The sequence below is a fragment of the Muntiacus reevesi genome, chromosome 6 (assembly GCF_963930625.1).
Source record: "Muntiacus reevesi chromosome 6, mMunRee1.1, whole genome shotgun sequence".
In the NCBI taxonomy this organism is placed as follows: Eukaryota; Metazoa; Chordata; class Mammalia; order Artiodactyla; family Cervidae; genus Muntiacus; species Muntiacus reevesi.
In genome coordinates, this window is record NC_089254.1 from 12,255,320 (window position 1) to 12,280,189 (window position 24,870).

Genomic DNA, 24,870 nt, shown 5'->3' on the forward strand with positions numbered 1-24,870 from the left:
AGATCCAACCAGTCCATCCTAAAGCAGATCAGTCCTGGGTGTTCGTTGGAAGGACTGATGTTGAAGCTGAAACTCCAGTACTTGGGCCACCTGATGCGAAAAACTGACTTATTTGAAAAGACCCTGATGCTGGGGAAGATAGAACGTGGGAGGAGAAGGGGACAACAGAGGGTGAGATGGTTGGAGGGCATCACTGACTGAATGGACGAGTTTGAATAAAGCCTGGGAGTTAGTGATGGACACGGAGGCCTGGCGTGCTGCAGTCCATGTGGTTGCAAAGAGTCCAACATGACTGAGTGACTGAACTGAACTGATGATTACCCTGACAAGAGTTTAGAATTCAGTTATGGCAAACTCATTCCACTAATTGTATTTTATTCTAATTCCTTTTCTTTTTGCCCTCTCTCCCTTCCTTCTTCTCTTCCTTCCTTCTGCTTCCCTCTCTCCTTCACTCCCTCCATTCTTTTTGTTACAAACTCTGCAATAAGGGCATTATGGAGGTGAGTGGAGAATGTTGTCAAATGATAAAATAGGATTAAAGTAGTAAAGAAAGAGTGTGAACTTAGCAGAGATAAAACTTGTCACCACTTAATTTAGTACTTCTATCATATTTCTACTGTATTATTATTAAGATATTTAGTCTATAAATTGTTTGGGAACCTAAATTACCTAGGTAATTATTTTGATACTCTTCCATATTTGCAAATACAGTCACTAAATGAGACTTTAAAGTAGATTTATCCCAAAAATGTAGAGAATACATGCATTACAAAACTGATTATTTAATTTATTCATATAGATAAACATACATTTTACTGTGTGTAATTGGGGCATAACCAAGAAAGCAAAGGACAATCAGGAATTTCTGGAATGCTATAGGTGTTTATCTTTCATTCAAAAATGAAGATTTTAGTTTTTCTAAAACCAAAATATAAATGAGATTTGATGTAAAGTGAGGAAAACTTTTGCCTCAAATTCTTCTTAGTATTTTCCATTAATTTAAGAAAAGCACTTTAAAAGATTACATCTATCATTATAATAAAAAATATTTATTATAAAAATTATCACATTTCTCTGTACATAACCTAGACACAAAAACACAGTTTATACATTAATAATTTAAGTGGGCCTGAACATTCAGTTTCCATCCACTAGGATCCTAAAGCTCTTCCACAGGTTTCACACATACCAGTATGGACTCTTTCTGTTTTATACAGCTCCATTTACACATTTGATGTTACTGAGATACCAGCATTTCTTATTCTCTAGTGTCTTAAAGACAGTTCCCAGTATTTGGGTTAACTGTTAATCAACTGCTTTAATTCTTTTGATAAACACAAATATTTACATGCAAAAATGTTTAGATTTTTGAAAAGCCAAATATTCTATTGCAGATAGTTGTATATAGTCAATAAATGCATGAGCCAGAGTCCCACAATCAAGAAAGTCACCTCCAGGACTTCTGATGATAAAACCTGAAATCCAAGCAAATTGTCTGAGCCTTCTATGGCCACTACCAGAAGCACCACAACACTAGGCCGTGAGAAAATTAACCACAAATGTTAAATCCAACATATAGATGGTACTGATTATTTTACAAAACAGAAAATGCTAGCTTTTTTTTTTTTTTAATATTCCGGTTTCACAGATGAGTTTATTATCTCGTAAAAGCCTATTATCTTGCAAGAGTGAAAAAAACACTGAAAGAAGCCATACTGTTTTGAAAAACACCAATTCATCTTCTTGTCAATAATTTATCCGTGATAATATGGATCATTTCTTGAAATAATTTATGGGGAATATAGCAAGATGCTTGCCTTCTGCTTCCCTCCCTCCTCCTTTTCCATCGTTCTTCTTTCCTTCCTTCTTTCCTTTTGTTTCTTCGTTTCTGCTCTGAGAGGCATGTGCTAGACTGCCGTGTCCACCTGCGCATTCCACCTGAACTCCCCAAAAGCGCCATATGCATTACAGCTTTCATGCATTAGCTCTCATTCACAACAATTTACAAATGAAAGCATCCATGCATGACATGAAAATCTCTTACCCGCAGGCTACTTGTTAAAAATACTCCAGGAAGTATTTAAATTCCAGTGTTCTGGAACCATTTGTTAATTACACATTTTTATCAGATGTTAATGGTGGAGTGTAGAGAACATAGTTAAATATATAAAAGTATATATCTCTTTAAGCCTAGAAAGTAGATGCCTTTGGATTACCACCACTGTGGGGTGGAGAACAGCCCTTCCTACTGAGTTAGATTCTGAATGCCTGATTTCTTTCCCTAATACTGGTCTTTCCAATCTACTTCTGTTTCATTTGTAAGCAAAGAAAAGTGAGGTTTTGCTATCACTTTGGCAATTCTTCTCTCCCTCCAACTGCCAACGTCCAGAATTCAGTGCACATTTTAAATTCAACCAAGACATATGCACCTTGCAATAAGTGCTCACTTCTTATTTGAGGAGTGAACAGGAAAAGCAACATAGTAAAGGCACTGTGTTTATCAGAAGGGGCTTTCTTCCCAGTTTCTACATAGACCCAAGTCCTGGCTGCAACTTTGAATAAAGCGTGTTGGTTCATTTGCCTTCATTCAAAGTAAATGTTATTTTACTCACTGATTTTTCACCTCTAGAATGCATATTTATGAAATATATGTTTATACACATTTCCAATCATACAGTATAAAATAAGCCCTCATCCTTTGAGTGGCAGGAAAGTACTGCCGTAAATACCAATATCTGATGACATCAATCAATGGCCTAAAGTATCAGTCGGTTGAAACTGCTAGCCTTCATCTTCCCTTCTCACTCCTTCCCCTTTTGGTTGATAAAGAGATGGTAGACAGGCTTATTTCTTCTTCAGGATGTGATGCAAACTCAGGTGTTACTCTAAGTTAGGAGAATAAAGAGCTGGCCAGCCTTTACTCCTGTGGTCCTGCTCTGTGCTCGCCTGGGTCACAGAAAGGAGCCCTCTATCCTTCACATCAGTGTTCCGATCAAGGAGTTTTTGTTGCTGCTGTTTGTTTTTGAGGAAACAAGGGTTCACGGGCAGACAGTCCTGAAGCAGCGCTGGCACAGACCCACTTTGATCCCTAAAGTGTCCGCGAGGCCCTCCTCACACGGCCACTCTTTCCTTTGCCAGCTTCTTTGGTTCCTTGCTTGGGACACACCAGTCTCCAGCCTCGCTGCTCGTCTGATAATGTTTGAAGGCTGATTTGTTAAAGACTGGGAGTTTTTCTATGGACTCAGAAGACAGAGCCTGAAAGAGGGAAAAATCAAGCCAGAGAAATTATTCATTGCATACTTCATACCCAAAGTAATTGTTCAAAAGAAACTCAGAGGTAAGCATTCAAATATTCAAATACATTCTTTTAATTAATTTAATAATAAAAGCACACCCAGAGTCCATGGTATAGGTAGGCACTGTATGAAAGAAAATTGAAAAATAAATATTATCTATACCCTATAGGGGCTGAAACAGTATATATACAATTATAAATTAGGAGGGCAAGAGGAGAAGAGGGTTGCAGAGGATGAGATGGCTAGATAGCATCACTGACACAGTGGATATGAATGTGAGCAAACTCCGGGAGATAAGTGAAGGACAGGGAAGCCTGGCATGCTGCAGTCCATGGGGTCGCAAAGAGTCAGACACGACTTAGTGACTGAACAACAAAATAAGTTTGGGAACAGTATTTGTATTCAGTAGTTACACATGCCCCTTATCTGGATATTGCTAGTTATAGAGTTGAATAAAAATAGACAAATAGGTTTTCCAGGCAAGACATCTATGAATGTAATAAAGTGAGAGTCCTAACCTGATACTATTGATCTATTAAAGTCTGACACTGTAGATCTATAATACATTAATATTTCTCAATACATTGAAAACATTTTTACTGTTTAAGAAATGAATACATTAACTATCTCAGGTGTCCTAAGCTGCTGCTGCTAAGTCACGTCAGTTGCGTCCAACTCTGTGCGACCCCATAGATAGCAGCCCATCCCATCAGGCTCCCGTCCCTGGGATTCTCCAGGCAAGAACACTGGAGTGGGTTGCCATTTCCTTCTCCAATGCATGAAAGTGAAAAGTGAAAGTGACGTCTCTCAGTCGTGTTAGACTCTTAGGGACCCATGGACTGCAGCCCACCAGGCTCCTCCGTCCATGGGATTTTCCAGGCAAGAGGACTGGAGTGGGGTGCCAGGTGTCCTAAGACCATGTGGTAAATAATTCCCTTGCGCAAAACAGGAGCCTGGAAGCTTAATGTTTTAGTTGCTAACGACTCTGAATGTATTTTCATTTGAACTAGTTGGCAAATGATTAACCAGAATCAGGACAGTGACCTTAACAAATAAATTGAGGCTTTATCAGAAATGGAAAAAACATGTACCGAGTTTTAAAGTTTAAGCAGGAAGTGCCAGGCACCCCCTTGACAGCTTCTTAGCAGTCAGCTGTCTTCCCCCTGGATTTCTAATAAGATCAGCTTAAGGTCTTGTCTTCTAGGCTGAAACATTGTTAGCATATATGCATTTCCCACAAGCCTAAGTAAAACAAAACTACAGCTATTCTCACAGATGTTAAGCTGCCTTAAAAAATTCACATGAGCATCTCCTCACTCAGAAACTACTGAGCTTCTTGGGAAACTATTTTGCTTCACTGAGGCAGGTAGGGTCACCTCACTTCCTTTTTGGCACATTACCATACTAAATATTAAGCAGTATGTTTACACATACCAAACAGAAAATGTAATGGCTTGTGGTCAATATTTGTGCTAACTCAGTTTGGGGTATTCACCAAGGATCATAGAACTCAGAAGCAATCTTTTCAGAAATATGATTTTTTTTATATTGGATTTAAAGGATACCTTTAAGTAGATGATAGCATCAGTTCCGTATCCTGGTAAAGAGTAGAGATTTAGATCTCCTTGAAAGTACTTGGCATAGAGACGAGAAATAGGCAAGCCGTAACCAAATCCAGCCTGGAAGGGAAAGATCAGTTACTTAAAAAGAAGTGAACACAATCATAGAAAGACAAACTATACTCCCTGATACCGATGTCCTAGAACTTAGACACATATCTTCTTCTTCCAATCAGAAACCCCTTGGATAACTGTTTCTTAGTTGGCTTTATCATTCCTTCTCATATTCCCCATGCCCAGTTTAACTAAATTGATTAACTTGCCAAAATACATCCTTGTAATCCTTACTCTACACTTAGAACTAGGTGGCTCGGATGAACTTGGTCATTTAATTGGTCTTACCAGCGGAGCATTCCGGGAACTATCCATCACAGGCGTTGGTGCAGTGGAGTACGTGTAACTAAAGAGACGGTCAATGACCCTCAGGGGAACACCACCTCCTCTGTCTGAAATCTTAAACAAACAAGGCATCAGAGTTATATGCTAAAAACAATGTGTATTTGTCTATACAAAAATGTCTTGTCTTCACCTGGTGTACATGACTTTGATCTGTAGCTCAAAGCAGAGAGCTTTATTATTATTGACTCCTTTTTAAAAATTCTCTCAAGAAGGACCCAAAAGAAAAAACAGAATAGTTACCTTAATTGTAAGATCTTCTTTCCCCAAGACAACAATCACTTCAATTGGTGTCAAGGAAGGCCAGTTTTCCTGGTGTTCAACTGTGGCCCTCATTGCATTCTGAAGAAAACAAAACCACAAGGAATTCAATGGCACAAGGATGAGGGGCAATAAATAATTGTTTTTATGTTTACAATGAAAGCACAGAGGGTAATTCAAAGTTCTTATTTTACTTTTTTAAGTTAGGAGTAAAATAGCTCTGTGAATAGCCATTTATGAATTTGTCATGCAGATGTATAATGAAAAATGTTCATTTATCATGTAATATAGCTCTTGGGGGTAATGTCTAATGGAAAAACAATTCTGCTAGCTGTCAAGTTCTTATTTGTAAGCTTAATTTAAATGTAGAAATTGGTTTTATAGTCCATTTCCTGGCTCTCTCTTTTCTGACTTTCCATTACATTTTATATCTCAGCACCAAAGACTATTACATAACAAATAAACAGTGAATCATTGAACCAATTTATTGGCTTTTATAAAATTTGATGGGAAAATGCTGTTACTATTTAAAAGGATAGTAAATAATTCTAAATTAAATTTCAATTTGCATTTGATTATCATCTTAACTTTTACCAATGATGGCAAAATAACTGTTATGAGTTGGACCATTCAATTTAAAAGTAAATCAAATCAACAAAAAAAGTGTCTTTGTCCTTTAACTGAAAGAAGCCCAAATAAGTTTTCGGACAGCTAGATGAATTTCATACAAAGTTTGGTTTATTTTACCCATTTTTTTCCTACCCTTCTGTTAGGTTATCTGCTTTCTGGTTTCTATATAACAATGTTAAGTTCTAATCATTAGCTGAAGTGAAATAAAATAGATCAGATGTTTGTAGTATAATCAATACCTCATTGCACTAGTATTAGAATAAGTTAGGAAATAGTGGGTTCTCTGAGTTATATCAGAGGCAGATTTCACTTTTTTTTTTTTTTTAAGGCTTCCTCCTCTCCAGGCCAGGGGACTCAGGAACCATCACAAAGCTTCAATTGCTTTTCTATCTTTTGGTGTAGGGATAGAGTTTTAGTGTGGGCTTAGAACCTGGGACAGAATTTGATCCTTAGTACCTGACTATCACAGACCTGTAACCACCACATCCTCTAAGAGCTTGTTAGAAATGCAAGTTCTCAGGTCCAGGGTATCTGAATCTCTGAGACAGGCAGAAGAATCCATGTTTAACAAGGCCAATGGTGACTGTAATGCACACGAAAGTCTGAGAAACACTATCCTACTGTTCGGGCTTCCCAGGCGGCCCAGTGGTAAAGAACCTGCCTGCCAATGCAGGAGATGCCAGAGACGCAGGTTCGATCCTTGCGCTGGGAAGATCCCTTGGAGGAGGGCATGGCAACCCACTCCAGTATTCTGGCCAGGAGAATCCCATGGACAGAGGAGCCTGGTGGGCTACAGTCCATAAAGCCACAAAGAGTCAGACACGACTGAAGTGACTTAGCACACACGCCCCGTACTGTCTTGCTATGAAAAGTGTGGACCGTGGACCAGCAGCATCCGTGACCAGGACTGTCAGCTTAATAGAAATTCGGAATCTCAGGCCCAATCCCAGACCCACAGAATCTGAATTTTAAAAAAACTCCCAGGCGATGCAGATTCATATCAAAGTAGGTCACTGAAGGAGCTGACTGTCCTCCGAGTATATTCTAGTCATAGATGGGGGCCCTGCCACCTCCAGTAATTCTGGACCTGAACTTCTGGATTTGGAGTTGGACTGACCATGGGCGTGGAGGCAAACAGGCCTCGGTCACTGAGGCATTCACCCTATGACCTTCCTTAATGAATGCATGAATAACTAGTGCTTTGTTGGACACCTGAAAATATAATGGGAACAGGAGCAGTGTGACATAGTGGGTCATATTGTACATTCTCAAATACATGTTGATGCTAGGAGGAACTGCATGTACCCTTTCAAACATTAACTGTAGCTTCTTTCTGTTAGAACATAGAAGCATGCTTGGGAGAAGAGAGTGAGGCTCCTGTTTAGTAGAGGAAGATAAATGAGATAAAAATGTAACCAGTGAACTTTAAAAAAAAATGCAATTATTGTGAAGTGTCTTACCTTGAATAATTCAAAGAGCATATGATGAAGGTGAGATGGAACATACACAATATGAATTGGTTGGCCTGGAAATTTTACTAGAAAAAAATTAAGCTCATTTAGAGTTGGGAAACAAATGTTTCATTAAAATATATTTTCATATCTATTTGATTAATAATTCAGGTTTGAACAGAATTGGGATACTCCCTATCCTCCTCTAAAATCCTACCTTAGAATCTTCCCTTTCAGACAGTAAACATAGCTGGCTTATTTTAAAAATGCCATTACAGTTGCTTCTTAGTGCTCTGTGATTTAATTTTTGCATTTCTGTACAAATACATAAAGCCAGATAAATGTAAAATGAGGGTGCTCTAAATTAGATTATGTGGATTAGTTATTTCTACTTTCAAAACTTTTGTGTTGAACACTTACAGAGTTAAAATTATATGCATTTTTACAAATAAGAAAAATAAATGTAAAAGTCTACAATAACATCAAAATTGATGCTAGCTAGCTATAATTTTTATATTTTTAATGCATGGGAAAATAACACATCTGATTATTCTTGACTTTTGTGAATTAAACATAAAATCCCATAGGCTCAATATGCTTAAATTTCACCAAGAGGCTACAGAAAACAGAAACATAAACCTCATAATACTCTGAAAAGAAAAATAAAAGTATTATTCTTCAGTGTTTCAGGCCTTGGCAGAGTTTGAAAACAAGGTCTGGCACAATTTCCTCTTTATTTTAGCAAACAGTTAAAGCAGTTTATCTGCAAGTATTATGCAACATTTCTGTTAATGCTGGGAAATATTTTTCAGTCCACTCCTACTTTTAGTTCAGCCATCAATTCCATTTCCCTTTCCCAAATCCAGGAGCTAGGGTACTCTTAATTTGAACAACTTGATTTAAATTCTCTCCACCAACAAATATTGTTCCTGTATAATGATTACTTGAAAAAGATGTTTACTTTGAATGGCAAGGAGAAGGTTACTTGAATTTAAGTGTATGGTCTTGCTTTGAGAAGCAACTATGGGATAAGATAAAAATAGTGCATTGCACTCATCCTGTAATTACTTCAGGCAGTGTGGGAAGCCCTTCTAAAGTATGTTCTGCTTGCAAAACCATGGTGTATACTTACATGAAAAAAATTTTTTTTAATTTTTGGTAAAAACATTTAACATGAGATATACCTTAAATATTTAAGTATACAATACAGTGTTGTTAACTGTAAGGGTGGTGCTGTAGAGCAGATCTCTAGAACTTATTCATCTTGCATAACTGAAACTTTATACATACGGAATAGCAGCTCCCCATTCCCCTCTTCAGCTTCTGGCAACCACCATTCAACTCTCCACTTCTATGAGCCTGACTATTTTTGATGCCTTATGTAAGTGCAGGCACATAGTATCTGTCCTTCTGTGACTGGCTTCTTTCTTATAGTACAGTTTAAAGTGGTTTTGTTTTCAGGTCTGATAAGTCACCTCCTTAGGAATATATCTCCACTACCAAGTGGTTCCTCAGACTCTGCCTGCCTTATCTGAAGCTAGCAATCTTTCTTTGATCTAAGATGCTGGAACTTAGCTGCTTCCCTAAATCCTACATTATCTGTTCAAACCATTCTTCTTTATGAATTGTCTTTAGCAACTGAATATACTCAATTGGAACTTTCCAGTTGAGATAAGAGAGTCTTGGCTTCAAAAAAAAAAAAAAAAAAACAAAAGTGTAAAAGTTCTAGGCAAGTTCAGAAGGGAAAAAAGGAACACAGAAATTGCTTTGTATTTACAGGAAGAAATCATACTGAGCGAACACTGAATTTTCTACAGATTAAAATATATCTAATTTATAACTTACCATTCACTTGTGTTAGCTTTAATTCTGGAGATGTTAAATAATACTGATCACAAAGCATCTTGGAACACTCGAAGGCATCTGGAATGGAAGTGTGTTTTTCATAATTATTAAATGAATTTATGCCAAGTAAAATTTTCAACTGATCATCAGTGTATACACTACCTTTAGTCTAAAATATTCATTAGAGTTGAGGTCTATGTATATTAAAAATACCTTTTTAATATTTGATTGAAAAAATGAAGACAATGTTTAAGTTATAGCTATTGCTATAGGAATATGTGCACATCAAAGATCAAATACAATATATAAGAATATGGCACCTTAGCTATTGATGTTGGGATTTTTTATAATGAATATTTAAACACCCAACTCTCAAAAGTAAAGGACCTTCATTACAGAATTTATAAAAACATAAAAGGAACCCTTTGAATTTGAATTCATTCAGAGAGTCACCTCAACTGATTAGATGTATCAGTCAGATAGTGTACATTTTCAATAAGGGAGATGCAGAAACCTACAAATTACCTTGGGCCACTGCTGCCACATCACAGTTTGGATCAATGCTTCCAATGAGGCTTGGGTTTCCTGTCTGTAAGTCACTAAATATAAGGACTGTTGAAAAATAAAAACAAAGAATATCATTGTAAAAATCAGGATAACACTGATTAGAACTACCACTGAGAGAGAATGTGACCCACCAAGTAGTGAAGTATCTAGTTAGAGGACAGCGTATATTCTCCACCCATCTCTATATTTATCATGACTATCATGATGAACTAACTCACTGTGCTGGTTCATTAGCATCCGGGTAGAAATACGATTCATGTAAAATCGATCCAAGAAATACTGAAGGTTTTGATTGGTGACTGGGTCAGCTGTACAGGCATCTTTATATTCTAGGATTCCTTGTGCCATTGTAGGAATTACGTCATGGTGTCTATTCCGAACTTTGATGAGAGTATCTACAAAACTAAGCCAAAATACGTTTATGGTTAATAGAGTAAGTTTCATTAATTTATATTTCTTAGATTACTTCAAAGAAGGTTAAAGCTTTTTTCAAGTACCCATCTAAACAAATCAAATGATAAAATGTTTGGATGAAGCTTTATTTAGATTCTCACTACAGAGTCTTTGACTACAGTAGCGGAGATAGTTTCATAAACAGATTTATTTTGCTTTTAGCTTGCATGTGAAAATACCAGCTCTGTGACTGGTGTTTTCATTCTAGTTGTTCACTAAGGATCCTCTTTTAAAAAATAATAATTAAAAAAATAAGTCATATTGGAGATGGCTCTAAAATGCCATTGTGAAAGAAACTTCAAATTTCTTGTCAGATTTAGAAAAGATTCTTATAGCTAGAAACTGTCAGTTACTCTGAAAGAAAGTGTTTACTCTCCAATGACAGTGTCATGCGTTAGTTTTATGTAATAGGAAGTCCTTCTACAAATCTGGTCATCATACTAAATTTATAATAAAAATAGATTTCCTTTCCCAAAAAATCCTCTACATGTTTCATTCTCATAATCATGTTCAATGCCATTATTCTCCATTACTTTTAAAAACCAACAAGCCAAAACTTGTCATTTGTAAGGGGATAGTTGTTTACTACTCAGGACAATATTATAAACTATCTGTTAAGTTAGTTCTAAAAAATAACATGATGTTTATAGTCAAAGTTTGAGACACTTGTCCTAATGCATAACACTTACTCTGATAACGCCTTCTGGTCCTCTGGGCTTTTCTCATGGAATTCCACCAACTCCATCAGGCTCTGCATATACCTACAAAGCAATAGGTGTGCTTTAAGTTTTAAAATTGAATAGTCAGTTACAGGTGGCTGAAAATAGACTGCCTTTTTCAGAAGATTTGAAGAGAGAAAGTATAAAACAAAAACTATCTTCCAAGACATTTGGAAAACAGTATGTCTTAGAAAAAAGAAAACAATTTAACCCCCAACTTAATAACTTAAAATTTCAACTATCCTAGATCACTAGTCAGTTTTCTGTTTTGTTTTCAAGAGTCTTTATTTTTGTAGCAAAATCATTTAGAAACAACTTTTACAGAAAGGCTTCATGCTTTTTTCCTACTGCATTCATAGGAGGGTAGAAGTCTTGAAAGTAGCAGTAAATACTAGTCTGTGTTTCAGATTGCAACTGCTTAGTGACTGTATAATACATATATTTCTTAAATCAGTAAACGAAGAGCTGTGCAGAAGGTGGGTTAGGTGAAGTTCTGGTATTTATGTGCCTCAGTGTATAACCTGGCTCTGTTCTCTGAAAATCTGCTGCTTTGGGTTATCTACTTTCCCTAACTCAGTATTTATTTTCAAAAAGAGATCATAATTGAACTGAGTGCTGGCTATGGGCCAGATACTCAGTGTCTTTTAAATGGATTACCTCATTTAATTACACCCAAATATCCCTTTGAGGCATCAGCTTTATTCTCCTCCAGAATAGATGGGGGGCATTGAGGCCTAGAGATAAGATACTAACCAAGGATTTTTACAACTAAGAAGGGACAGAACCGGGATTTGAATCCAGAGGCTGCTTCATTAATTGGTTCGTAAGCAACAAAGATTAGTGAGTGAGTGAGTGAAAGTCACTCAGTCATGTCCGACTCTTTGTGACCCCATGGACTGTACAGCCCATGGAATTCTTCAGGCCATAATAGTGGAGTGGGTAGCCTTTCCTTTCTCCAGGGGATCTTCCCAACCCAGGGATTGATCCCAGGTCTCCCGCATTGCAGGTGGATTCTTTACCAGCTGAACCACCAGGGAAGCCCAAGAATACTGGAGTGGATAGCCTGTCCCTTCTCCAGGGGATCTACCTGACCCAGGAATCGAAACGGGGTCTCCTGCATTGTAGGCAGATTCTTTACCAACTGAGCTATGAGGGAAGCCCCCATCTTTGATGTCTTCTTTTTTTTTATTCAGAATACTCCCAAATTTTTAATTCTAGCCAGACTCTCCACTTAGTTTCTGAATGGTATAGCCAAATGCCAGCAAGACATTTTAGGCCCTTTCTAAATAGTAGTCATTCCGTATCTGTTTCTAGGATAGGATTCTTTTTGCAATATCAAACTCTTTTATGATTTAAAACACAAATATGATAACTATTGATTATTTTTCATATTTTCTTCTAGAGGTAAAAATTATATTGTGAAAATATCTACTTTTTCAGGTTTATAGCTTTATAACTGCCCTTAGGGTAACTTATCCTAGATTAATAGAAAATTCTTTACATCTTGCTAAGTACTTAAGGTTCAGACCACCTGTTTTCCAATTAAGATTTTAATACATTGTAAGAATTCATACTCAAATAACTGTTTTAAAACTAGAGACTGTTTCAGAATGCTTCACCACTTACCAGCTCTTAACTAACTGCACTGAAGAGGTATTTACTAGTCGGTCAGGGAGTATATAAATTTCCTTCAGGATATTGGCTAGCCTTACAGGCAACTCTTGTCGCAAAAATGCAAAAGAGGTTCTTTCACATGCGTTTTCTGAACCTGCAATAAACAACATTTATTTTTTTCAAAAACATGTACCTAAATTATATATTTGAATAGCATTTGAACACACATATAACAAAATTTTATTTCACCCTCAGTAGTAAGCATCTACTTATAATTCATTAGTAAGCATCTTCTTCTTCATCGTCTTTTTCTTTCTTTTAGAAAAAGTGACCAAATATGAGGATTACTGTTTTCTCTCTTTGATGAGGATTCACTTCCAAGAAGTCATAATATCCCAAGGCTCTTAGTATTTCTAAAAGAGTGCAGGATTCAATCCAACCACAAGGTTGAGAAGACAACATCAGTCAGAGTTCTAGATAGGAAGCTGGAGTAAGGAGATTGGGGTAGGGAGGAGGATGTCCTGATGTTTACAGACTAGCGATAAATAATAATTATATTTAAATCCTTGAAATTTTATTTATAAGATTTTTCTGCCGAAAGTTTGCAAATACTTTCAGCAGTAATGCAAATATAGAGAAAACGGCAAAGGTAAAGAAACAAAGAAATTTGTTAGGACTACAGAAAGATGAACCCTGTGGAGGGTGGCTAGAGGTTAAAATAGCAATTAATTCAAGCCTACTTAGTAATACAAGGAATCATCTCCAAGAAGTAATATGCGATGAAGGAGGGGAAAACATCTCCTCTTTAGGAAAAAAGGGAAGTTTCGCTATTGTTAAATGATGACTGGAGGCAAAAGGTCTTTTGACTGAAAGCTTAGGACAGAATGAGGAGGGTGAGCTCAGGCTATCCGGCAGGCATCAGCGGGGCTCCAAGTGGCCTTGACCTGCAGGCAGAGACTGTTAGAAAGGAGGCAGATCTGAGAAAGACAGAGTGTGCTGGCGTCGAGGTTCCAGGGTTCCGCAGGAAAGCGGACCCAGGCGGTCCTCCCTATACCGGGTCTGAAAGCTGAGGCAGCTCCCCGGACCCTCCCGGGCCCCCGTCCCCGCTCACCGAAGTCCAGCAGCTGCTTCATGGAGAGCGGGGACGGGCTGTAGCGCGAGAAGTGCTCGACCTCGCGGGGGATCAGGGTGCCGGCGCTGCGCATCACGAAGCGTGCCGCCTTCATCTTGATGCACCGTTCGGGCCGGAGCTGGGGCTGGTTTGTGGGGTGAAGGCTGACCTGGGGCCGCAGAAGGGGCGGGACGCGGCCGGGCAGGGAGAGCAGGTGGGCCAGCGGCCTCGTGCACCCCGGCCTGGGCTGAGGTTCCGGGGATGGGGGGCTTCGCGGTTGAGGAGTCGGCCGGCGAGTCTGCGGAGCCGTAGGTGGCTTGAGACTCAAGTTCGTGTCCTGTCACCTCCCGTGGCCTCCCGAGGTTTTATTTGTTTCCCTGCGCGTCCCCCCACTCCCCCCGCCACCCCGCACCCCGCCCCAGCTCGAGGGGAGGAGTCACTGGGACTTGGAGAGCTTCCTGAACTTGGGGCTGCGCCAGTCGGCTCAGATAAAGAACTTCGGGTCCCGCCTCCAGGTCGCGGGGGACTGGCCCCAGAGGCTGCCAGGGGTAAGGGGATACCAGGAAGCCCAAGAGGACGTCAGGAGGTACGAGGGCTCGAGGTCAGACCCTGGGGACAGGACCCCGGAGAGCGTGGGCTGCCGGCCAGCCCAGACCCGTCCTTGTTTACCAGAGACGGCCGTCTCAATGTCACGCATTCCTGGCCAGAAACTATTTCCAAGAACCTGCGTTCGGAGACATCATTGGTCCTCGCTCAGAGCGGGGTTTTTACAGTAGCCAATCAGCTTTGTCCAGGAGTATGGGCTGCTCTGCTATTGGACAGCGAAGAGAACCAACAGCCTGGAGTTCTTCCGGCGTTTTCTCCATCCCTGAATGGCACAGGTCGGGAACTGAAAGTTCCTTTTGCTGGAACTTGAACAGACCAAAGAACGGGTTATTTTCCCTTGTGGCGATAAAAAAAGCCCTCAGTCTGTTTCCTTCCCGTAATACATTCCCTCCATTAGGCTTAACTCTTTTAATTAAAAACAAGATTCAAAAGGGATTAGCTTGTCAATTTGACTCACTTTTTCCCCTTTCCATCAGAGACTTCGCCACTCTGTCCTTCTGTATGAAATGTCCTTTATCCAAATCTCTGCCTAAGACGTTTTTTATACCAGTAAATGTTCAGCACAACCTGTGTGCCACGAAGTATCTTCCCTGATTGCTTCTCCTCACTCCTTCTTCCAAATATGGCTTTTCTCACTTATGACATTATATTGTAGCTATTTGTGTTCTTATATTTTTCCCTTTCTGAACCCTCTTCCTTGCAAGAGATCAGGTTAGGGACCATGTCTGATGACTCTTTCTGAGTTCTACTTTGCTTTGTTGCTACTCAACTTCAGTTATGGAAATGGAGAAAGTTCCAAATTGCATCTGCACTTGGAGATAAGTTTTGATACCACTGTGATTTATGTCTTTGCATTCTGAATCCTTTTTTACATAATTGCACAGCTCTATGAAACAACAACAGCAACAAAAATGGTCAAGAAGTCAAAAGACTAAATAAAACTTCTCTGATGAAGCAAGTAAATTTAAGGTAAAAAAAAATCCCTTCTTTTTACTTTAATACATCCTAAGAATGGAAGTAAAAGAAAAGCACACCTTTGCTTTTCTCACCCTGTGTGTGGGATCTGGAATAGGCAAAGTATTTCAAAGAATTCTACTCTTTAATCTGCAGAGGAAAAGCAATAGAAATGATGGTGTTCATTACAAGCAGGTTTAATTTAGGAGAGCCCCATTGAACACTTGACCTGACTTACCCTGCAGGACTCCCATATGTGTGGCGGGGTGATTAAAGATCAGGTGAAGTCATATGATGTTCACAGAGATGGCTAAGGACTAAATGTGAACTGAGGTCATCACACTTTTGTGTGCGTGTTATCCCATCCAATAGTATTTACCAGGTTGTTCTCACAGTACATTACATTCTTCTCTGTCATTTCTCTATGACAGGAACAGTTGTTTATTGACAACATCCATGGTAACTAGGCTGGAGTAGACAGGTCAAGTTGTGTACGCAGTTGGATAAGATGCCACGTATTGCCATGATTAGAATGTGACCTGGAAAGAGAGCTGCATTTATATTCTCAGGCTGAACTCAGAACTTGGAGGTAATCCAGTTGCTATAACGGTAAAGGAAAGGGAATTATTGAGGAGCAGTGGGTATGGGCAGATCTGCTCATTCATTGAGTAAACGTAAACTATCAGAGGGCTATCAGGGGATTTGGTGTTAATGGACAGGGGGGAGTACCAAAGCTTCCCCCTTGTATCCTGTGCTGAACACATCCTCCCTGCTTGAGGCAACTGATTCCTGCAATTTTCAGGAGCATACTTATTTTCAGGGGCATCAGATGAATTCTTTCTAGCCTAGCAAAATCTAATAACACAGGACCTGTGATTGAGCTTCAAGAATGCAAGTCACACTTTTGCCAAAGGGCTGGGCATATCCAATTTAAAGAATGCATCAAGACTCTAAAGAGAAGCCCATTCAACTTTTCTACCTCTAGGAGCATAGTCCAAAGAAGTGATTAAAAATATACATAACAGGAATTTTAGAAGCCACCATGGAAGGATGAACAGATTTGACTACAGAAAATCTCAAGTTAAAAAAATGAGCAGCATACTTGGAGAAAGTATTTTCAGAGTGTATAACAAACAAATGATTGTTTAAGAAATGGCTACATCAACACAGAACAATATAGACATGCTCTGTTCCCTCATGGAGATTATAGATTTGTGGGGGAAACAGGCATTACAAAAGCAAATGGACAGTGAGGACCATGAAGAAAATGCATTTGAAGAATATAATGGGAACCGTTGATGCTTTGTGGGCAAGGAAGGTCTCTCTGAGAAAGTAACAATTATAAGAGATGCAGCAGCCTTCCACTAGGGGGTGAGAAGGGAATATTGGTGAAGAGATTGAGGAAAGCCAGGCCTAAATCACTGAGACGTCTTATAGTTTGGTACTTTTAGAGAATACTGTGTATCAGGAGCTGGACTGGGGATGCATTGGTGGGTGCAGAAACATTTTCTCCTGACTAACAGTGGGTGATGGAAAACAATAGTTGATTTTTTAAAATGATGGGATTTTTAAAAATTTAGTCATCGGAGCAAGAAAAAAATGCAATTAATGCATTATCAAATACTTCATAATAGAGATTTGATCAGTGTGTCTCTTCAGTGGTAATAGTAATAGTGGTAATGCTGACTTCTCCAAACCCAGGTGATGTTTGGAGGAAGAACTGTGTTGGAGATTAGCGAATGCTTTCTCTGAGGACTGCATTTTGGGGTAACCTTAGAAGGATGAAGAGGATTTGGGCAAATTATTGGTAGATGATGTGGCAGGATGTTTAAGCCTAGAAGGACAGGTGTACAAGCTAGGGATATAGCAGAGAAATAATGACTAGTTACCAAAGTGGGGAGGGAATGGAAGATTGGGTTACATCATGAAAGCCTTAAATGCTGGTATGAGGACTTTGCTATTCCTGGAATAGGCATCATGAAACTGTTAAGGCCTCTTAGGCAGCAAGCAGTGTGCTCCGGCTCAAATTTGTTAGCAGCTAAACAATTCAATGTAACTAAAGTTTACTGAACACCCATTATGTACCAGGCACTGTGATAGGTGCTGGAGAACATAAAGATGAAAAGAGTATAGAGTTCCTTTCTTCAAGGTTTAGAGAATGACATATAAATAGTCTAAAGAAAAATAGTGTGATGTATATAAAGTATGTGCTGGAGTGGAGGGGAGTGCAAGTAGTCAGCAGAGACTTTCTGGAGGAAGTGGCACATCTGCCTTACGAAGGTAGAACAGAAATTCATGGGTGAACAAAGAGGAAAAGTGTTGGGGCAATGTGGGGAGAAAATGAGAAGAGTAATTTCATTGGCAAAATCTCTAGGCTTTGGCAAAATCTCTAGGCTTTGTCAAATCTGAGAAGGAAGAATATAAAAAACAGTTCTCTGAACTTCTAAGCCTGTGCTACTGGGAGGGATGATTCAACAAGAGAAGAAAGAAGTGAAAAGGGTCAGGAAGAAAGGACAGGTTGACTGAGGAGAAGGGAACACAAATGGTGAGTTTGGGAACACGTTGAGTTCAGGAGAAGTCACTGGGGAAACAGTCACAGTTGTAATTACTGGTGAAGGGAAGATGAGAACTCAAAGGCTATTGAGCCATTGCTGAGAAGTGACAATGAATGAATGAGAGTCTCTCCCTACTTTCTTTATGCAAAGCTCCCCTCAACAATTGCCTACAGCTATGTCTCACTTTTTATCCATGCACAATACTTCCTTCGGAGTAGTCCTTGGTTTCATTTGCAGCCTCGCTACACTTACCAAAGTCAAAACCCTCCCTTCACTAAAGCAGCACCAAAGCAAAAGAATTCTTTTCCTTCTTTTTCAGCGGGAGCTCCAATGTTATCATAAAAAAAGCAAATGAATCCTGAAGGTACCACATCTGACTTTCCTTGGGGAAGCAAGAAGAATTTTTGCCTCAGGTCCAAATACAGGCTTACAGTTAATTTCCTCCCCCCACCAGAAATTTTTCAACTGTGTTTAATGTTTGCATTTACAAAACAATAAGAGAAGGTAAGCAAAGGAAATTTTAAAATTAACTAAAGAAAAAAATAATAGACATATGGAAACATTCTGAGACTAATGATTGAGTAGGAAAATAGGAAGTAATAAGATAATGATACATCATTGTTCTACCATCAGATTGGAAAATAACGAAAAAGTCTGATAACATCTGATGTTGGCAAATCTGGGGGAAATGAGTTGCACTACTATGTTATTTGTGGAAATATAAAATGGGTAACATTTTTTGGAAGGCAATTGGCAGAATCTATAAAATTTTAAGGATAGTTACCTCATGTTTCAGCCATTCCACTTCTGGAAACTTAACCTAGAGTTTTACCAGCAGAGAGCATGAAGATTTATGTATGAGACTGCTCATGGAGTACTACCTGTAAGAACAAAATGTTAAAGATAAAAGAACTTGTCTACTCATGAGGGAATGAATAAATAAATGACACCCGTGCACTAAAACGCTAAAAGATGATGCTGTTAAAGTGCTGCACTCAATATGCCAGCAAATTTGGAAAACTCAGCAGTGGCCACATTACAGGAAAAGATCAGTTTTCATTCCAATCCCAAAGAAAGGCAATGCCAAAGAATGTTCAAACTACCGCACAATTGCACTCATCTCACATGCTAGCAAAGTAATGCTCAAAATTCTCCAAGCAGGGCTTCAACAGTATGTGAACCATGAACTTCTGGATGTTCAAGATGGATTTCAAAAAGGCAGAGGAACCAGAGATCAAATTGCCAACATCCGCTGGATCATTGAAAAAGCAAGAGAGTTCCAGAAAAACACTTCCGCTTTATTGACTATGCCAAAGCCTTTGACTGTGTGGATCACAACAACTGTGGAAAATTCTTATAGAGATGGGAATACCAGACCACCTTACCTGCATCCTGAGAAATCTGTATGCAGGTCAAGAAGCAACTATGTCAGTAAGAACTGGACATGGAACAATGAACTGATTCCAAATTGGGAAAGGAGTATGTACATCTAGGCTGTATATTGTCACCCTGCTTATTTAACTTATATGCATCATGTGAAATGCCATGCTGGATGAAGCACAAGCTGGAATCAAGATTTCCAGGAGAAATATCAGTAACCTCAGATATACAGATGACATCATCCTTATGGCAGAAAACAAAGAGGAACTAAGGAGCCTCTAGATGAAAGTGAAAGAGGAGAGTGAAAAAGCTGGCTTAAAACTTCACCCTTCAAAAAATGAAGATCATGGCATCCGGTTCGATCACTTCATGGCAAATAGAAACAATGGAAACAGTGAGAGGCTATTTTGGGGGCTCCAAAATCACTGCAGATGGTGACTGCAGCCATGATATTAAAAGACCATTGTTCCTTGGAAGAAAAGTTATGACAAGTCTAGACAGCACTTTAAAAAGCAGAGACATTACTTTTCTGACAAAGGTCCATCTAGTCAAAGCTATGGTTTTTCCAGTAGTTATGTATGGATGTGAGAATTTTACTATAAAGAAAGTTGAGCATTGATGCTTTTGAACTGTGGTGTTGGAGAAGAGTCTTGAGAGTCTCTTAGACTGCAAGGAGATCAAACCAGTCAATCCTAAAGGAAATCAGTCCTAAATATTCATTGGAAGGACTGATGCTGAAGCTGAACCTCCAGTACTCTGACCACCTGATGTGACAAACTGACTCATTGAAAAAGACCCTGATGCTGGGAAAGATTGAAGGCAGGAGGAGAAGGGGACGACAGAGGATGAGATGGTTGGATGGTACCACCGACTCAGTGGACATGAGTTTGAGCAAGCTCTGGGAATTGGTGATGGACAGGGAAGCCTGACGTACTGCAGTCCGTGGGTTCCAAAGAGTTAGACATGACTGAGCGATTGAACTGAGGCACTAAAATACTGTTAGTTGCAGCGTGTACAGTTAGCTGACAGCAAGGCTGCAGCCCCTTTGGGATCCACACAGTGTTGGAACCTCTGCCTAGCTTTTTGCACGTAGACCCCTGTGATGGATAAGCACCTAGGCTGGCCATTACCACTCACTGTGCACGTGTGCATGCTAAGTCACTTCAGTTGTGTCTGACTCTTTGAGACCGATTTGAGTCCAACTCCTGTGGATCGTAGCCTGCCAGGCTCCTCTGTCCATGGGATTCTCCAGGCAAGAATACTGGAGTGGGTTACCATGCCCTCTTCCAGGGGATCTTCCCAACTCACATCTCTTAGAACTCACATCTCTTACATCTTCCTGTGTTGGCAGGCAGGTTCTTTGCCACTGGTACCACCTGAGACACCCTCTCCTCAGTGTGGGAGTCTGCTAGTGGGAATTCTCTGCTCTGAGGCCTTCTCCCTGTTGGTTGAAGTTCTGTCAAATTTGTGTCGTGTTCTGAGTCTGTCCTTGCTCAGTTCTGCTTCCCATGTTTCCACAACTACTGATCCACAGTCTGAAAGTTTTCTCTGCTCCCTTCTGCTTCCTCCTTGTTAGCTTCCCACAGGCCACCTCTCCAGCAGCCCAGCTTGGGGCGCTGGAGCAAACATCTCCCATTAGAAGAGGCCTATACTGGGCAGAGATAGAAATTGGTACCCTGGTTCCTGAGGGTATAACTGGGATTTACATACTTGGCAACTGGCATTTGGAATAATTTCACAGTAAGTCCTTGGCCTATAGGTTTAGCCCTGTCAAAGTGGGGAAAGCCAAGTAAAAGCTGCTGAAACAGTTACAGAACACTATGATACTCTAGTGGGAATGATGGAGATTACTTCCATTCTTGTATCTCGAAGGTGGTGGTTCCATCATATTTCTACTGAATTCATCTGTAAAAACAGATGGCTCTTTGAGAATGATTGTGGACCACTATAGTCCAAAGGAGTGGTAGCACAGATAGAAACTGCTGCTTTCCATGGTTATGGTACTCTCCCTAGAGCAGATTAGTGTGGTCCAGGTACATGTTGTATAGCCACACATTTGGTGAATGTATGTTTTTATTTCTACATAGACAAACAAACAACTCCAAACCTCTTGCACTTTTGTCTCAGCAGCAGCTTACCAGAGGACATACACTAACATTGTCTCTATGTTAGAAAGTTGTCCTCTATATGTTGTTAATTGTCAAAAGCTCTTGGCATACTAATATATATACAGTATGGTTCAATTTTTTTAAGAGAGAAAGAGGACTTCCCCGACGGCTCAGTGGATAGGAATCCCCTTGCCAATGCAGGGGACACAGCTTCGATCCCTGATTGGGGAGGCTCCCACATGCCATGGAGCAATTAAGCCTATGTGCCACAACTACCGATCCTGCGCTCTAGAGCCCAGGAGCTGCAGCTACTGAAGCTCGCATCTAGAGCCCACGCTACACAACAAGAGAAGCCACTGCAATGAGAAACCTGGGAGCCACAACGAAGAGTCACCCCCGCCTGCTGCAGCTAGAGAAAGTCTGTGCAGCAACAAAGACCCAGTACAACAGAAATTATTAATTCAAAAAGAAAGAAAAAGAGCACAAACTGAATATCTGAATATGAGTTAATATATGGAGGTAAAGGGTCTGGGAAGGAATAATACCAAATAGTCATGGTGTTGGGGGTGTATGGAAGGAGACACTCGTACTTCTTTACACTCCATATTTTATTCTCTATGACACATGACTTTGTGCTTCATACACTCAAGCCAGTAGTAGTTCTTGACCAAATGAGCAGGGTATAAAATGATGCCACTTGGGGAAAAATTGTTCCCTATACTTGTTTGCCCTTACATTTTTCTCCTTCTACGGTATTCCAAGATGAAGAACAGTGGATTGAAGCCGCTAGGAGCTAGACCATGCTATCGCTAAGTTTGCTACCATGAATGCCCGGGTCCTCTGTGACTGTGTTTTGCCTGAATGCCAAAAATTGGGAAAGTAAGGTGGAGAGAGCATTTGTCAAAATAGATGCTGTGCAATGGGTGATGATAGTCCACCCTGAGCATCTTGGTCTTCGTGTGTACTTGGTTGTGTCCGACTCTTTGTGACCCCATGTAGCGCCTCTTTGTAGCCTGCCAGGCTCCTCTACCCATGGCATTCTTCAGACAAGAATACTGGAGTGAGTTGTCATTTCCTCCTCCAGGGGATCTTCCCAACCCAGATGTCAAACTTGTGTCTCTTGAGTCTCCTATATCGGCAGACAGATTCTTTACCACTAGGCCACTTTGGTCTATACCACTGAATTGAAAGGTAGAACTGGGGCTCTGGAAAGCATATAATCCCAGACAACTTCAGAGGTCAGGTGGATGAATTATCTAACTTTGTCCTCATAGTTCCTTGAATTCTTTAATCTCAGTGACCTTGACACCTACTGCTTTTCTTCTTTAACATTAATTAATTAACTTGGCCATGTTGGATCTTAGTTGTGGCACAAGGGATCTTCAATCTTCTTTGCAGTATGAGGGATCTTTATTAGCTGCAGCATCCTGGGTCTTTATTTGCGACATGTGGGATCAAGTTCTCTGACCAGGGATCAAACCCAGGCCTCCTGCATTGGGAGCAGGGAGTCTTAGCTATCAGATCATGAGGGAAGGCCCCCTACTGCATTTCTGGTACTTATTCCCATGGCCACTCACATGCCTGGTTACTGGTCAGGGCTACCTTGCCTCTGAAAGCATGGAGACACCTTTTCCCAGCACACTGTCTCCTCTTTTTCCCTTTGGCTCATTCCCTCCTCCCTCTAATCCTGTTATGGCACCCGTCTTGTGTTTTCCATTTCTTCCCTGCTCACCCTCAATGCCCTGCACTCGATTCATTCTCACCTTCCTCCTTTTCTTGTTCTACTGTTGCTTCTGTTTTACTATCTGTTAACTGAAGAACAGGCATCCTATTTTATTTGAGATTTTCTTCCCGTCTTCCACACCGTAGCACTGCAGGGGACCATCAGCCCCCAGGCCTTCCCTCAGTCTTGTGTTCCAGGTTATATCCTGCTCCCTGAGGCTGTCATAACATATCTCAGTGAAGAAGTGAACCACACAGTTAAGCTAAATGAGTCCCTGGGCTCCACGTTGTACTGTTGGACCTCAGAGTCTACTTGCACTAGTCCTGCCATGCCTCACATCATGTTTTAGCTCAGGTACCACCTGACATTTCTTCCCCTCCATTTGTCTATCTTTGACTAGTGTCTTCTCCAGATCATTTTTTGTACCTCCCAATCTGACCTAGTCTCTCATGCTCTTTGTCCTTCTTCCAAATATTTCCATTTTGCCCTCTAGAATTCAGCATTTGTCTGTAAACATTGCACATTCCCAACATCCCCAATTTCTTCTCTAAATATGTTTATATTCTTGCCACAACCTATAGACTTCATGTCTCATACAATCTCTTAAGTGTAGATGGATGTTTTCCTTAATTCAAAGAATTTAATGACCTGAAGGTGAGATGTGTCTTCATCTTTCCACACCTTGTTTGTTATCCCTCTGCATTCAAAACATTACTCCTCCATTCTCCTTTAAAATCACAGGATCTTTGAAGACAAGGCATAAGACAATTCTACCTACTATTTTTTTTTTTTTTTGCTGCATTTTACGGCATAGCTACTTCCTTTTCAGTATGCTTTCTGTCATCATTCTTATTGATTTCAACACTACTCTGAATGATATATCTATCCTTTTACCCCTGAATTCATCAGTCTCTTTACCTTATCAATATCTATGTATAGCTCACCTCAGCTACCCATTCCCATGAACACACCCTAGAACTTATCTTCACAAGTAATGCCACAACATAGAAAATATCAACAACTTGCTGTATGCCACCTCCCATACTCCTAGATGACATCAACAGTCATCTCATGTACAGTATATCAAACTCATTGAGACTCCAGTTTTGCCTTCCTTCCTTCCTCTGTGTCTTCTCTCTCCTCTTGTCCAGTTGGACTTCATGGTCCAACACCATAATTACACACTTAGGAAAACTCCTATGTTTCTCTCCTCCTGTTTTACTCGTTAGGTGAACCAACCATAGTTAAGCCATTCTAAATATATACCGTGGGTACAAATTTCAGTTCAGAAATGCCAAATGTGCAGTTATTGATATCATCTTGTCTATAAGTCAGCTTTGTGTCTATTACAAGACTGTTTGATTAATGGGAGATTTTATCATCCTTTCCCCAGGGGGTTGCATCTGTGTATTCCCCGAAGTCTCACAGCAGGTGGAGATCTGGTGCTTGATGTCACCTGGTCAGACTAGCTTCTATGGCAATGCTTCACATTATATGTGGTCCTAGATTGTTGGTTCATATGAATTGCTGCAACATCAGCCATCATTCCCATCTAGAAGACCCACTTGAGTCTGTTTTCTTT

The 24,870-nt window shown here is 40.0% G+C and overlaps 1 protein-coding gene across 1 annotated transcript; it reads right to left on the reverse strand.

Annotated features, from left to right (window-relative positions):
- Positions 1 to 1,028: 1,028 nt before the first annotated feature.
- On the reverse strand, positions 1,029 to 14,336 carry PDK4 (pyruvate dehydrogenase kinase 4). The gene is made up of 11 exons (XM_065938454.1): positions 13,963 to 14,336; positions 12,864 to 13,005; positions 11,208 to 11,279; positions 10,284 to 10,468; positions 10,024 to 10,110; positions 9,499 to 9,576; positions 7,663 to 7,739; positions 5,555 to 5,653; positions 5,258 to 5,368; positions 4,862 to 4,975; positions 1,029 to 3,255 (listed from the first exon to the last, which is right to left on the reverse strand). The coding sequence occupies exons 1-11, from the start codon at positions 14,075 to 14,077 to the stop codon at positions 3,112 to 3,114; spliced, it is 1,224 nt and encodes a 407-aa protein (XP_065794526.1). The 5' UTR covers positions 14,078 to 14,336; the 3' UTR covers positions 1,029 to 3,111.
- Between the last annotated feature and the right edge of the window lie 10,534 nt (positions 14,337 to 24,870).